The 14,994-nt window shown below is 54.5% G+C and overlaps 5 protein-coding genes across 5 annotated transcripts; 4 read left to right on the top strand and 1 right to left on the bottom strand.

Moving 5' to 3' along the window:
- Positions 1 to 538: 538 nt before the first annotated feature.
- On the top strand, positions 539 to 2,290 carry CCM_04968 (Multicopper oxidase, type 3; the record flags this gene model as incomplete). Its single annotated transcript, XM_006670113.1, has 1 exon — positions 539 to 2,290. One exon carries the CDS (start codon positions 539 to 541, stop codon positions 2,288 to 2,290), a length of 1,752 nt encoding a protein of 583 aa, XP_006670176.1.
- A 439-nt stretch (positions 2,291 to 2,729) lies between these two features.
- On the top strand, positions 2,730 to 7,802 carry CCM_04967 (kinesin, putative; the record flags this gene model as incomplete). Its single annotated transcript, XM_006670112.1, has 3 exons — positions 2,730 to 3,717; positions 4,177 to 4,965; positions 5,035 to 7,802. The coding sequence occupies 3 exons, from the start codon at positions 2,730 to 2,732 to the stop codon at positions 7,800 to 7,802; spliced, it is 4,545 nt and encodes a 1,514-aa protein (XP_006670175.1).
- A 1,111-nt stretch (positions 7,803 to 8,913) lies between these two features.
- On the top strand, positions 8,914 to 10,788 carry CCM_04966 (uncharacterized protein; the record flags this gene model as incomplete). The annotated part of the gene is made up of 1 exon (XM_006670111.1): positions 8,914 to 10,788. The coding sequence occupies one exon, from the start codon at positions 8,914 to 8,916 to the stop codon at positions 10,786 to 10,788; it is 1,875 nt and encodes a 624-aa protein (XP_006670174.1).
- Positions 10,789 to 11,099: 311 nt separating this feature from the next.
- On the bottom strand, positions 11,100 to 11,831 carry CCM_04965 (uncharacterized protein; the record flags this gene model as incomplete). Its single annotated transcript, XM_006670110.1, has 1 exon — positions 11,100 to 11,831. The coding sequence occupies one exon, from the start codon at positions 11,829 to 11,831 to the stop codon at positions 11,100 to 11,102; it is 732 nt and encodes a 243-aa protein (XP_006670173.1).
- Positions 11,832 to 13,780: 1,949 nt separating this feature from the next.
- On the top strand, positions 13,781 to 14,958 carry CCM_04964 (ABC-type Fe3+ transport system; the record flags this gene model as incomplete). The annotated part of the gene is made up of 2 exons (XM_006670109.1): positions 13,781 to 14,397; positions 14,457 to 14,958. 2 exons carry the CDS (start codon positions 13,781 to 13,783, stop codon positions 14,956 to 14,958), a joined length of 1,119 nt encoding a protein of 372 aa, XP_006670172.1.
- Between the last annotated feature and the right edge of the window lie 36 nt (positions 14,959 to 14,994).

Here is a 14,994-nt window from a genome sequence, read left to right as displayed (position 1 = left end):
AGGAGGTTATCACGTTCGCTGCGCTTTGATGTTTAGAATGACACACTCCACCACCGCCCCGCTCCCGTTCCGCGGTCAGGAACCTGCGATGTCCACGTCAGCTCCGATGGAGTATCCGTGAACTCGTCGATAATGACAGCGGGAGTCGCTGAGACGGAGCTGAAATAAAAGCGTCGAGCGTCGGGCGTAGTGGGAAAGCCGGCATTGATGCAGCACTAGAGTCTGTGCGGGAGGCCGGGAATATGCCTGCAATAAGAGTGGTGGCGTTGAAAGCTGGGGATAGAGTTGCGGCGGCAGTTGGGAAAAGTCTAAAGTATTGCGTACGTCGGACAATGCATGATACGCTTGGTTGCTTATTTTTATGTTGGTCATCGTGTCATGTTGTCTGTCATATTGATATCGTGTTGTTGTCTGGTTGTATATATAGATGTTGTAATTGCATGTCTTGAAGTTTAAGAACTCAGCATCCAGCAACTTACACTATTCACAACAAAGCTTTTACAAACAGCTCTGCAAACTCTTTATCCATTGACTGAAGATGCGTTCCCCATTCTTTCTCTTCTTTCCACTGTTGACTGTTGCCAGCTGCAACAGTCTGCTTTCCCGTGCTGCCTGCTCCGGGAACACGGCGACCACCAGATCCCAATGGTGCGATTTCAGCATCGACACCAACTGGTATGATGAGGTCCCTGACACCGGCGTCGTGCGGGAGTACTTCTTCGACCTCGAGCAGGTCACCGCCTCGCCGGACGGATTCGCGCGCACCGTGTATGCCTTTAACGGTGTGGTGCCCGGACCGACTATCGAGGCCGACTGGGGCGACACTGTCGTGATCCACGTGTCCAACAACCTCACTCTGGCGCAGAACGGCACGTCCATCCACTTCCACGGCATCCGCCAAAACTACACCAACGAGATGGACGGTGTGACGGCGGTTACGCAGTGCCCCCTCCACGCGGGCGGGTCAATGACTTACACCTGGCGCGCCACGCAGTACGGCACGTCTTGGTATCACTCCCACATTGGCCTGCAGGCCTGGGATGGCGCCGCCGGTGCCATTCTGATCAACGGGCCGGCCACGGCCAATTATGACGTGGATGTCGGTACGATCTTGCTCGCGGACTGGACTCATCGGACTGCGGATGAGCTCTATACCTCGGCGTTGACGAGCGGCCCCCCGTTCCTGACCAACGGCCTCATCAACGGCACCAACACGTGGAACAACTCCGGAACGGTGGTGGGACATCGCTTCAATGCTTCCTTCACAGCGGGCAAAACGCACAGGTTGAGGCTGATTAATGGCGCCTTGGATACGCACTTTAAATTCACAATTGACAATCATACCATGACGGTCATTGCGGCCGACTTTGTCCCCATTGTGCCATACCAGACCACGGTCTTGGACATTGGCATGGGTACGTCACAACTTAGGCAGCTGACTGCCAATGAAACGCCCGCTAATGATGTTATACAACTAGGTCAAAGATACGATGTCGTTGTCAGCGCAGACCAGGAATCCGTAGCCGAGAACTTCTGGCTGCGTGCTCTGCCGCAGGTGGCTTGCTCCAACAGCGACAACCCCGATGACATCCGCGGCATCATCTACTACGGCAGCGAGCCCTCGACCCCCAGCACCTCTGTCTGGTCGTACGTCGACGGCTGCATCGACGAGCCGGTGGCGAGCCTGGTGCCGCACGTGGCGCTCAGCGCCGGCGTGCAGGACCAGTCGGACCTCGAGCAAGTCAGTCTGCTGCCGACGGACAATGTCGTGCTGTGGGCGCTCAACAACACGTCCTTTTACGCCGACTGGCAGAACCCGACGCTGCTGCAGCTCTACAACAACGCGACCAACTACACCACGCGCAGCCACGTCATCTCGCTCGACGAGGCCGACAAGTGGGTGTACGTCATCATCGAGGCCCAAAACGCCGTCCCGCACCCGATCCATCTGCACGGCCACGACTTCTCCCTCGTCGCGCAGGGCTCGGGCAGCTTTGACGCGGCGACGGATCTGTTCGACCTGACGAACCCGATGCGCCGCGACGTCGCCATGCTGCCCGGCTCGGGCCACTTGGTGCTCGCGTTCAAGACGGACAACCCCGGCGCGTGGCTCATGCATTGCCACATTGGATGGCACACCAACATGGGCCTGGCGCTTCAGTTTGTAGAGCGCCTCGAGGAGGCGCGCGGGCTGATCAACTATGAGTTTCTCAACAATACGTGCGCCAACTGGGGCGAGTATACTGCGCTGGCTACCCTTGAGCAGGGGATTTATGATGATGGTATCTAGTAAGCGGTGCGTATATAGTCGGGAAAGTTGATGATAGTCACATAGTGCATGAATAAATGTGATAGTGGATTTTGAGAGAGTTCCTTGCTGCACGGGTTCTTAATTTCCCTCTTTATTCGGCTGAGATCACAGTTCTGTAAACTCGCGTACGAGCTGTCCTTGGACTCGACGCGGACTCTTTCGACAATATTCCGCTGTTACCACGGTGGTACGGATCTGCAGCTCCGGCGACTTCGGCGCCGCAAAAGTGGGCACAAGTCTCTCAGCTGCATTATTTCAGGGGGGTGGCCTATACTCTTACCAAGTACCTCTATGTATCTACTTCTTGGCAGGTCCCGTGACCTACTTGCCTTTATGATAGGTCAAAGGGATAGGGTGATGACTTCCGTAGCGTGTCTTTCGGTCTCGAGGCCGGTCACACACAAGACAGCGAATAGCAATGGCAGAACGCGATGGCAAGTTCGCCATTGCCATCATATGCGCTCTTGCGCTCGAACTAGACGCCGTCATCAAGCTTCTTGATGGGCTGCCGGAGATTGTGCCGCACGAGAGGCGGGATACCATCTTTCTGTCCGCGATGTTTGCTGGCCACCCGGTGCTGCTCGTGAAACCCCAGCAATACGGAAAGCTCGATGCGGCCTTGGCAATGCAGTGCTTACAACAGCGATTTGGTGAAATGGAGCTGACTATCCTGGTCGGCGTGTGCGGCGGCGTGGCTCAACCGTACGGCGATGGTCCCTCTGCGCCTGCGCCCATCTTCCTCGGCGATGTCGTCATCGGAAATTCCATTGTTCACTACATACACGCGGCTGGGATAAGCCCGCAGGGCCTTCAGATGAAAAGCGCCGCCCCGCAAGTTGCAGGAACAAAGCTGCGTCAGCTTCTGGGCTACCTCGAAACGGAATATTACATGCAGCAAGTGACGGCCCAGTCGGCAGCCATCTTGGAGCAGCACTTTCACGACGCCGAATACCGCTGCCCGGGAGAATCGGAGGATCTGGCGTTTTCTTCTTCTTACCACCACCTCCACCGCCGTTGCTGCCCCACGGGCTGCTGTACATCCAACCCGCCCATGTTTTGCAGCATTGCCAAGGCAACACCCTGCTCCGATCTTGACTGCGACCTTGAACAGGCCCGTCGGCGTCCCACGTACTCGCAGGTGCCGCGAAGGATCCACGTCGGAACCTATGCTTCGGATGACGTTGTTATGCGTGATCCGCAAGTCCGAGACTCGTTGGCCAAGAACAGCAATGTGATTGCGTTTGAGATGGAGGCATCTGGAATCTGGCAGCTCAATACTACCTGCTTGGTGATCAAGTCGGTGAGTGACTATGGAGATAGCCATAAGCATAAGCACTGGCAAAATTACGCCGCAGCTTGTGCGGCAGCAACAACCAAAGCCGTTGTTGAACACTTTTATCCAAGAGGTAAGAGACAAGTGTATCGTGAATTGCCCCTTTCGAACCTCCACCGGTGGCTATAGTAGCAACTTGAACAGTCTGAAAAAAGGAAATCGGTTTATGCTTGCGTCACTTGCAGCCAACAGTGTAGATGGCAGATGCGCGCAGATTCAACCAACAATTGGTCAACTAACTCCTTGAGCTGACGATGCTAATCGATTCTGCTCTGCCTAGATTCATTGCATCGTGAGTTTTGTTGCCCTCTCCGTTCTCAAAGAGACACCTTCCGCCGCACTTTAGTCCCTGAACTCTCCTACACAACCCGTCAGGATTCCATGTCGAGCTTACCGACCTTCTTGCAGTGCACAATGATCCCTTATCAAGCCCGCCGCATCTCGGTGAATGTACGCTCTACTCCTTTTGGCTACATGCCGCGGAAAGAAGGAAGCTGAAGGCGCTACGCCTGTTTGCTGACCAATACGATAGGGGCTCGGGCTGCCATACAGAAGATCAACTCCCAGAGGCACGCTCCGTCAACGGTGGCAATGCTGGAATCCGGCAATACGGACCTGCCAAGTGACGTGATGCAGAGCTTCGTGCACACAAAGGCTTTTCAGAATTGGCTTCAAGGCCAGAAGAGCATGCTCGTGGCCACGTTTTGCCATGGAGCGAGCGCGGCGGAGACCGATAACCAGCGACAGCTCCCAGGCAACTCTACCGCGATTTCCTTAGCAAGGCACGCCGCGCAATCTAGACGGGGTTGTCGCGTCTTTTACGTCGACTGCGCAGGGACGTTCGAAAAACGGCCTCTGACAAGACTTCACAAGCTCACAAAAGTACAGCAGCTTCCACCTGATCCGTCGGAGATAGACTCAAGCCTCGCCGCTGCTAACGCGGCCTTGGGTCTCCTGTTCCTGCAAATATTCTGCAGTCAGCCGCGGCAAGAACAGCTTTTGCTCGAGTACATGGCGGAACTGCCGCAAAGCGCCGTCGCAGAGCTGCAGTCTGCGTTGCTAGACACCGGACAGCCTCCCACAGAAGCCATGATTCCAGTCATTCTCTACATGCTGGGCAGGGCAAATTGGACAGAGTCATTGCTGGCCATAGACAACATGGAGCTGATCGAGGTCGCTGGTCAAAGAAGACTGCTTGCCGATATTGAACTGCTTTGCACTGCACTAAACACCCGAGCGTGTGTCGCGGCTTCCTCGGATCTCAAGGGCATCATCAAGGAAGTCGCGCATCTCTATGTCTCCGAGGATACAGAATACAAAGGTGCGAAAGACTGCATCGGGCAAGAGAAGCATAGATCTCCTCCCTGGCCAGCCTCTAACATTTGAACAGAATTTCTGGCATCGTTACAATTTCCGGACATGGAGGCTCGGAGGATGCATGTATCCGCGGCCACGGCGGAGACAAACTCGTGGATCTGGAGCAACCCTGAATACGTTGCGTTCTCACGACAGCAGTCCGGGATCCTCTGGATTCGCGGAAAGCCCGGCAGCGGTAAGTCTGTGCTGGCCAAGTTTATCAAGGAAACGCTTCTCGAGCGGCTGCGGTCGACACAAGGGACCACCGGCTGCGGCTTCCTAGTCGGTGACTGGTTCTACCATCGTCGCGGGGGCGGCCCTCACGTTCAGCACTATTCTCTTCTGCGCTCCATACTTTACCACTTGTCTAAGCAATCACGGGATGTCTTCACATCCTTTTGCCTCGCGGCGTATCGCTCAATGGATCCACGCAATATATCGTGGTCCGGCGATACCCTGAAGCAGATGATTCTCCGTGTTTGCCACGGCCCCATGCCTGTCATCTGTGTAGTAGATGCTGTCGACGAAGCCGAGAATGCAGAAGTTCTGTCGGTCATCAGGGCATTTGCTGAGGACACTAGTAGCTCCAACGCCAAATTCATCATACTCAGCCGGCCCGCCGTCGCGATAGAGCAGCAGGTCGCTGGCTACCACAGCATCGTCATGGAGAGGGAAAACCACGACGACATTGAAAAGATCGTATGCAAAGGGCTTGAGTCGCTGCGGCAGGCGCTTCATGCGCTTGACCTGGGCGCTCTGCCATCTGCCGAGTGTGCCCCTCGGACGCGTGGCCAGCCTCGCGGTTCCCGGATGAAGCAACCCAGGTCGAGATCGGTGGGTGTTGCCAAGTTGCACGAGCAACTCGCGCTACAAGAGATACAGAACACCCTTATAGAAAACGCGCAAGGGTCAGTCTTGTGGGTGAAGCTAGTGCTGGACCAACTCATTCGGCAGGCTAGCTCACCCTGGACATGTACCCTGGACGGCCTGCGGCAAGCTGTGAAGCGGATTCCGCACGAACTTGAGGAGTACTACACGCAGATTGTGGTGGAGATGCAGAGGCAACAGCCGGCTGGGGACATCGAAGCTATCCGGAGGATGCTCATGTGGATATGCGCCGCGGGCGAGATTGGCGAGGTGACGCTGGAGATGCTCTCAGAGGTCATGGCCATCATCAAGGACAACTTTTCCTCGTTCACCGTGGACGACATACGGAGTAGCCGACCGCTTTTTGAGTCGTGGGATGAGCTTTGGCGCAAGATGCATCTCACATGCGGGGTGTTCATTGAAATCTACAACCCGGGCCTCTCGGTCGAGGAATCTCGCGACTACAACTACGGCGCCGCGTCAGTTGTCCAGCTCATGCACCAGTCGGTCCGCGATTTCCTCACCGAAAGCCCCGCCGCCGCACAGTTGTCCTTTACCCTTGCGGAGGCTCGAGATTTTGTCCAGAGCCATCTGTCCGACTATTTGCGGATCACGGGCCAGTGTCTGCGAAGCAGAGACTCTGGCGGTGGATCATTTCGCTGCATAGAGCTACTGGAATACCTTGACGACTGGAAACTCTTGGAACTTGCGCTCGGTCCCCGGCAGCAGCACAGCGCCGCTGCCGCCTCCGACTTTCGGGTTCCGCCCCTACAGGAGCCGACGCCTCAGTCTCCCGATTCCTATCTGTGCGCCGCGCTGCTTTCAGATGTGCACACTTTCGAAGATTTGTCGGGTGTTGTCAATGGCGCCAGCCAGCCCGGTGTCAAGAACACCTCTAACTGCATGGAATTGTATCTCCCAGCGAACCGCCTCTTCTACAGGGCATGCAAGGACGGCTTAGTAACAGCCGTACTCAACATGTTGGCTTTGGGATGGCATAGAGATATTATGGCTTACATGGACAGTGGGCCTGTCGTCATGTACGGCGTCATCCTGGCGGCTTCGACATGCAAGTGCCGGAGAGTACATGTCGACTGCGTTGGAAAGGGAATCAGTAACGACACGAACATAGATGGTAAGTCGGGTATACATACCACATCGGGCGTGCATCGCCAGTCAGACATACTTGGTATACATGATGCCTCCGCCCCCCAAGATTTCTGGAAATTTGCAATGCCAGGAGAAGATTTCTGGACACCTGGAATGCGACTGCCAGGAGAAAAGGATATGCAAAACGCCTTCACCGCCAAGAATTTCTGGGCATCTGCAATGTCACTGCCAGAAAAGGATATACAAGACGCCTTCGCTGCCGAGAATTTCTGGACACTTGGAATGCCACCGCCAGGAGAAAAGGGAAAAAGTAAGAAACCGCCAGGAGAAAAGGGAAAAAGTAAGAAACCCGAATCCAGCCAAGGTACCATGACAGCAAGTCCTGCAGGGTACCAACAGACAATGGAGGTGAGTCGGGTCGGACGCGCTCTGTCGGCTGTCGAGCTGGGCCTTAAGGAGGAGGAGGAGCGACGACGCGAAACAGAGCAAGAGGGTGGAGAGGCGCGACGGCGCGAAGAGAGCCGCTTTGACGTTGACGATCAATGGGTCGCGCAGCGGTGGCGTGTGACGGTCCGGGTCGACGGCGATGACTCGCTCCTGCCGTGGGGAGCCACGTCGAAGTCCTCGGGTTGGACAAGCCGCTTCCGGGAGTGGTCCGGCTTCCTCGACCTGACCTGTGGCACAATGGCGCGCGTCCTGCAACTGCAGGGCAAATGGGGAGACGACGATGACGGATGCGACGGCCCCCTTCCAGAGGATGTCGAGCAGGCAATCACCGTGGCGATTCGAGGGGCAAAGAGAACAGACGATCAAGCGTTCAAATGAAAGCCCATGGGATTTGTACCTTGCGAGTTGAAACAGGCGACCTCGGCGTAGGGGAATCTTTCGACTACTTCAACTTCCGACTGTCAGCTTGTCACAGGTAGCAGTGGTATAGGCAGGTAAGAATAAGCAGATTTATTATTATAAGGCCAAGCCTTGTTCCTCATTTTCTAGGAATCTGGACTTTGCGCTATACTAATGAATTGACATTTAAAAGGATAGTAACAAGGTCGGAAAGTCATCAAATAGCATCGCATTTACTGTACTTGTATGAGTGCATAAATTGCCAAGCTAAGAAGACATTTTTACAATGTTTACCTGTCGCCATCGCCTTAGAAGACGTCTTGTCAAGAAACCTGTCAGGTGTGATGGAAGATGATGTGTTGTGTACAGGCAATCATAGATTTAGGGTTGGGATATTTGACGACCTCAATCCGCTAAAATTAACGACCTAAATGTGGCTAGAACCACGCCTAATAGCGCGAAAAAAACAACACATCTATAGTACTAAACGTAGTATTTTTAGAATTATATATCTAACTCTTAAAAAGAGATATAAAGAAATAGAGAAAGCCTTAAGATAGAATAAAGGTAGGGCTTATTTCTTAATATTACCTTAGAATATTACCTACTTTTCTAAGTACTTACTTTCTTTAAACGAAGTAGATGGATTAAAGGAGGGTGTGGCTGCGATGTGGAGCCTTGACTCTGAATTTAGGTGCGTGCGCCACGTTTCGGTCGTCAAGGTCGTCAAATATCCCAACCCTAGATTTATTCTAGTTGCAAAAATGATTTACGTACCCGAGCAGCTGCGAGGCTTTGTGCACGTGGATCCATCATGATAACCTCAATAATAAAGCATCTGTTGAACAGTACCTAATTATTAAGGTCAAATTCATGCCAGCAAGGTGTGGATCCCACTTTTGCTGCTACGCGACAGCATCAGCTCCACAAAATTTTCCTGCTCTCTTTGCTACGTTTTAGGCGTTCTGCAATCTAAAGTTAACGCCTATTGGCCGGATTGATGCCACTGGTTCTACCATAAATCTCTACGGAATCATCATCCTGTTCTCAAATTCCACGCTTCATCAACTTCCACCGTGCAACACGTCAGATGGCACCGCCTCACCTCCAAGACAAAGGGCTCATTGCCGAGTCTGACGGGGTGTTGAAAACTGCTTATGAGGATCTCCGAACCACCAATGAGCAGCTTGAAGATCTTGAGCGCGAGATCTGCCGCCTAATTGTCGCCAAGATAACGTGGTTTCCTGATCAATCTAGATCGCTGCATCGCCCCCCGCAGTACATTTCTGAAGCTTTCCAAGACCAAAACCTCATGACAGCACAATGGTTGGAATGGGCAGCCTGTAATGATCTTCTCGAATCGGCAGCGAATCTGGACCGCGAACTAGAAAAGGCGAACGCCTCGAAGACGATATTCGAGGGTCTCCAAAACGCCCTTCGACGCCGCATTGACAAGTTGTCACGTCCGACTCTGAGAAGCCTCAACATCCTGGACTTGCCAAACGAGATGCTCCTTAGGATCTTTGAGCTGGTGGAAGAATTTGTCCCTCACCTCGCATACAGCGCCTACTACTACGGCGGCGCTGGCAGAAAGGCCATTGCCAACACCCGCCTGGTCTGTCGACAGTTTTGTAATGTGAGCTCACAGCTGCTCGTCCGTATGGTGCGCGTCAACTTCAACGAGCCATCGCTTGCACGCTTAGACGAAATTTCTCGCCATCCCACCATCGCCAAGGGTGTACGCGCAGTTCGAGTCGTCCTTCATTTTCACAACTCTTCCTTCAATGACCTGGACACATTCATTTCATATCAAACCGACCGACTTGCGAAAGCAGTTGACGTGTTCGAAGACTCGTGGAAGTGGGGGCACTCTGCCATCCCCGAGCAGACAGCATCAGAGATGATTACAAACGGAAGGGTGGTTGTGTCTACACTGCGTCGGATGGTGTCGGCAGATACTGATAGCGACGGCGGATATCTCGAGGACGACCGAAGTCGTCGAGCACACCTAGAGGGGATCCATCGAGAGTATCTGACCCTCCTTGAGAAACAGGCATCACGAAAAAAGACTGGAGAGTTCTGCCGACTTGTTGGCTCCGCAATTGCAAGGATGCCCAGCGCGCGGAGACTGGAATTTACAGATACTGATTTTGAATCCTTAGAGGGGCCGCGACTGATACCCGGGACCGATGTCTGGAGTGCACTATATCCTGTCATGCTCCAGCCGATGACCGGTTATCATACGAGAGCATACGGATTCGAGTTGCCTGACTACGAATGCATTATAAATGTCATAGAGGCTGTCCGAAACGCCGGCACATTACTCAGCAGCCTCGATATTCAACTTTCGACTTTGGCTTGTCCTACGGGCTTGGTTCCGGCCCCGGATATTCGACGAGAGTTCTCGTCCGGGATGCAGCAGTTGGAGGCGTTTTCATTCAAGTATAGTGGCAACGCTGACGACCAAGACGTGAGCGACCTCCACGAATTTCTGTCTACATGCTTGGACACGGCTAGTCTACAGCGCCTCACCTTGGATATGAGAGGCTCCGAGGCCGAATCGCCGACAATAGATCTGGGGCAAATCATGGGGTCAATGTCCCGGCATAAACTGACCCACATCTTTCTGCGCTACGTAGCTGTGGATGTTTCCAAGTTGAAGCTCCTTCTTGAACGACTGCCTCCATCAATGAATTGCATTCTCCAGATGAACCTCTGTCTGCTAAGCGGTACGTGGAAAGTTGCTCTGGATGTGCTTCGGAGGAAGGCTCGTGTTATTACGTTCTTAACCGATCCGCGGGGTGCCGAATGTGACAGCATGTCACAAGAAGATTACGAGAGGATATTCGGCCACGAGGACTACGCACGTTCCAGCGAGGCTGAGATGTACGTAAATCACTACCTCATGCCCAATCCCCCCAATCCCATACAAGTCCTTGAAGACGAGCTTTTCACTGCGCATTGACCGCTGGTGGTACATTGCAAGTGTACATGTCACGAGCAAGGTCGAGTGCGGCCCGGATGAGGTGATTTGTGTCCAGAAAAAGGCGCGAAGAGGGAGGCGAGGAACCATGCGAGCACGGCTGTGTGATGTTATCACGCTATGAGAGGCAGTTAGCTGTATCTTGTACGGATGCATGTAGACAATTGCTATTACGACCGCAATTAACGCACCATTCACACGAACCGCCAAACTTGATGCTGCCCCGCCACAAACTTTGCAGAGGTCAAATAGAGTAAAGACGAAACTTATTCAAAATGCATTACTGGTTTCAGCTACCACCCGGAGAAGAAAGCAAGCTGCATTATTTTCAGCTGGCTCTTGCCAATTACCATCCACTTGTCCCCTTCTCGTAAGTGTTTCCCACCTCCTGCTTCAAAGGCCTTGTATACACTCGTTCCCGCACAGTCTTCAAGCAAACACGTCCCATTTACCCAGTCTTCAGGGGGCAAGCTGCTGTCAAACAAATAAACTATAAACTCAGCAAGCTCGGGAAATATGGTCTTGAAGATCATTCTGATGGAGCTGCCCGCACCTCCATGCGATGTCCATCGGGCGCTGACAGCAAGACGCTTGAGGCCGATACCTGCGGGGTCGCGATGACGAATGTCGGATAAAAACGACGACAGGCGATAAAAGTCGAGATCGCCCAGCATGGCCACGGTATCGACGGCCGGATTCAAGTAGAGCACGCGCCCTCTGTGCGTCACCGTGTCGCCTGGCCGCTGGCAGGACACGGCGAGCGCGAGCGGGATCTGGATGCGGTAATAGCGGAGAGCCGCCGCACGCGCCTCGGTGTTGACGGCGAGCGCGGCGGGATTGTTGGAGGCGCTCTGCCAGCCGGGCGTGCTGCCGCCGTGCCGAAAGGCGTCGGCGTAGTGCGCCCGCCGGCCGTGCAGCTCCACGACGCGCGGCTGGAAGGAGTAGTGCCAGATCTTGAGTCGGAGCTCGAGGGGCAGATGGCCGAAGTGCCGAAATCCCTCCGGGAGAGGGCGCAGGGTCGCCATGGTCATGGATGGGGGGCGGATGGAATCTGGCTGGACGCCAAGGGATGGGGACTGGAATCCTGGAAACTTTTTTTTGCAGCGACAGCCAAGGGAAGTGGAGTTGTCACGACTCGGTTGAGAAAGGGCGCAGTAAAAACAGCGAGGATTGGACGGAAATTTCCGAGCCTCGTTGGGCTGTCCAGTGGAAGGCTGCGGTTGAGGCTGGGTGAAGGCGGCTCGGCCGGTGCCGACGACAAAAGACTATCACTGATTCACTGACATTCCCTGACCATGGAAAGCAAAAGTCAACTGCTACATAATACTACTCAAGACGAATGATTCCGACCGTTGTCGACTTGCATCTACGCTCAACCCCGTTACTTACTTGACACGATTCGCAAGGGAAACCACACTCAATCATGCTGGAAGAACCTGACCAAAGTATTGTTGGATCCGGATTACTTGGGCCTTGTTCAATTTGCATGACACAGCCTGGAGGTGTTTCGGGGTAGCCCAGATAATACAGTGGAACCGGAGGTTTACAGAAAATACAACCCACCTGCTAATTTGCGACGAATATAGTGGTGTATTCCCTGTGGCATTGGCGATCACTGGACCTCTCTTCAACCCTATCATATGAACCAGTCAGTGGACGGAGCAATCTGTACTTGTTACAGATACCTGGTGATTATCAGCGCTGCTTCGGATCGTCCGGTTAGCATGTGCAGTCGTTGAAGTCCTGCCATGTCGTGCAAATTGACAGACTGACTCTTCCTTCTCATGCGGGAAGAGTCGTGATAAGCAGTTCCTGGTGCCTTGCTACTCGAAAGCCATGGCAACGATCGCTGCGTGTCGTCTGTCATTGTCGGACACGTACAAATTACACTCGACCACGCTACCAAGTGCCAAGGACAAAATTGGAGAGGCAGTCGTCCCAAGCTGAGCCTCATAAGAGCTCTGCACTGATCAGCAGCGCATGCAGAGGTTAATCGCCAGGCAACGAGGTTCCGGACCTTGGGGTATGATTGGCCCAGGGATCACGGCCCAGTGCAGTTGTCGCGCAACCTTGTTGCCCAGCCTTTCCGATCCGCTCGGATTCACTGCAACAACCAAGATTGTGGCCAATATAGTGTCACTGTGGAGTTGGCGTGACTGAGGTGGCTAGTGAGCATTGATCGTTTCATCCTGCCACCACCGGAAAGACCATACCGACATGCCAGTCTTGGAACTTGCGCGCCCAGCATCACTAGGCCGCATCAGACGAAACATGGGTTGAGAAGCCACAGAAAATCACAGAAACAGTCTTACCAGCCAACTGCCAAGCATGGGCTGTGCAAAGCTTTCGTCAGCCCGACGCCGGGAGCAAATGAACAAGACGCCGCCTGTCAAGGCTTCCATAGGGCATTTCTACTGCCCTCGTGGGGCAAATTAAGGTTCATGCTACGCTTATGGCCTGACGAGGATTTGACTCGACAAAATACCCACCGCTAACACCGCAGGACAACCTGTTGGCTTCACGTCAACAGGCACTAGAGTCGGCAAAGGCCGTTACTAGTCGCCCATCGGCCTCCCACATCGGCCTCCCACCTTGGCTAAGCAATTGGCGATGGTCATTAAGCTTTGCCATGCGCTGCGGCCAGCATGAAGACAGGTGTCGATCGCAGTCTTCAGTACAAGTACAGCCGACCTGCCCAGTGGTTTCCTCCATCACTTCTTTGGACATTCACTGGCTTCTTTGGACATTCACTGGCTTCTTTGGACATTCACTGGCTTCTTTGGACATTCACTGGCTTCTTTGGACATTCACTTGCTACATACTAGGAGTCAAACTCATCTCATACTAGTGCGAAGTCGTCCTCTTAACCTACCCGACTCCTCTCCCGTATACCCAACACAGACAGACACAGACAGACACAGACAGACACACACACACACACACACACGCACGCACACACACACGCAGCTTCAGTATGCTCCCTCTCGGTGTGCTCGTGGCGACGCTTGCGAGCGTCGCGCTTGGCGCAAACAACAGCTGTAAAGCGCCGCCCGCCAGCGGCTCGTCCGGTCCCGAGACCAGATCCCTGGATGACATGCACAAGGCGCTTATCGAGAAGAAGGCCACTACCGTCACGGTCTGGCACGGCGGCGACGAGAAGAACCAGCAGGACTTCCTCAAGACGGAGTTTGAGAAGCGCTTCCCCGGCATGACGCTCAACATCACGGTCGACTTGTCCAAGTACCACGACGTGCGGCTCGACGAGCAGCTCGCGGCCGGCCCCGGCGGCGTCTTCATCGACAGCATCATCCTGCAGACGCTGAACGACTACCCGCGCTGGGCGTCCGAGGGCGCGCTCCTCAAGTACGCGCCGGCCGGCTTCGACCAGGTCGAGACGCCCTTCAAGGCCCCCGACGCGGCCTGGTACGGCGTCTACATCTTCTTCTGGTCCAACGGCTGGAACACGGAGAAGCTGCCGGGCATCGCGGCCCCGGCCGAGTACACTGACTGGCTCCGCCCCGAGTTCAAGAACAAGCTGGTCCTGACGTACCCCCACGACGACGATGCCGTGCTGTTTGCTTTTGACCTCATGTAAGTCCTCCCGTCTTGGCGCAAAGGGTGCCATTTTCACTAACACGAAGATTTTGCAGTATGAAGCAGTATGGCGACTCGTGGCTCGACGACCTGCTGAAGCAGAACCCGCGCTGGGTGCGCGGAACCGCCACGCCCGCCATCCTGGCCGCACAGGCGGACGCCAAGGACGCCGCTGCCTTCTTCGCCACCGGCGGCGGCTTCGGCTCCGCGCCGCCCCTCAACTTTTCGCAACCGACCGAGGGCCAGTACGTGTCCTGGGCGCAGTACGCCGGCATCCTCAAGGACGCGCCCAACGTGGAGGGCGCCAAGCTGCTGCACAACTTCATCCTCAGCCCCGAGTACCAAAAGGCCATGGGCACCTGGTCCGTTCGCGGCGACATGCCCACGCCCGAGGGCTTCCCCGACATCAAGAAGCAGAACGCGACCGATCCCACCATCTTTGCCAAGTTCATGGAGGACCGCGACACGATCGAGAAGCTTAAGCTCAAGTTCCAGGCCGCTATTGGCCCGGTCGAGGGATTGAACCCTATTGATGACGACGTCAACCTAACGAGCTAGAAGCGACGTGGTGATGTCGCACTAGAGCAACCCCTC

The sequence above is a fragment of the Cordyceps militaris genome (genome assembly GCF_000225605.1).
Source record: "Cordyceps militaris CM01 unplaced genomic scaffold CCM_S00003, whole genome shotgun sequence".
In the NCBI taxonomy this organism is placed as follows: domain Eukaryota; kingdom Fungi; phylum Ascomycota; class Sordariomycetes; order Hypocreales; family Cordycipitaceae; genus Cordyceps; species Cordyceps militaris.
This window is presented reverse-complemented; position numbering and strand designations above follow the sequence as displayed.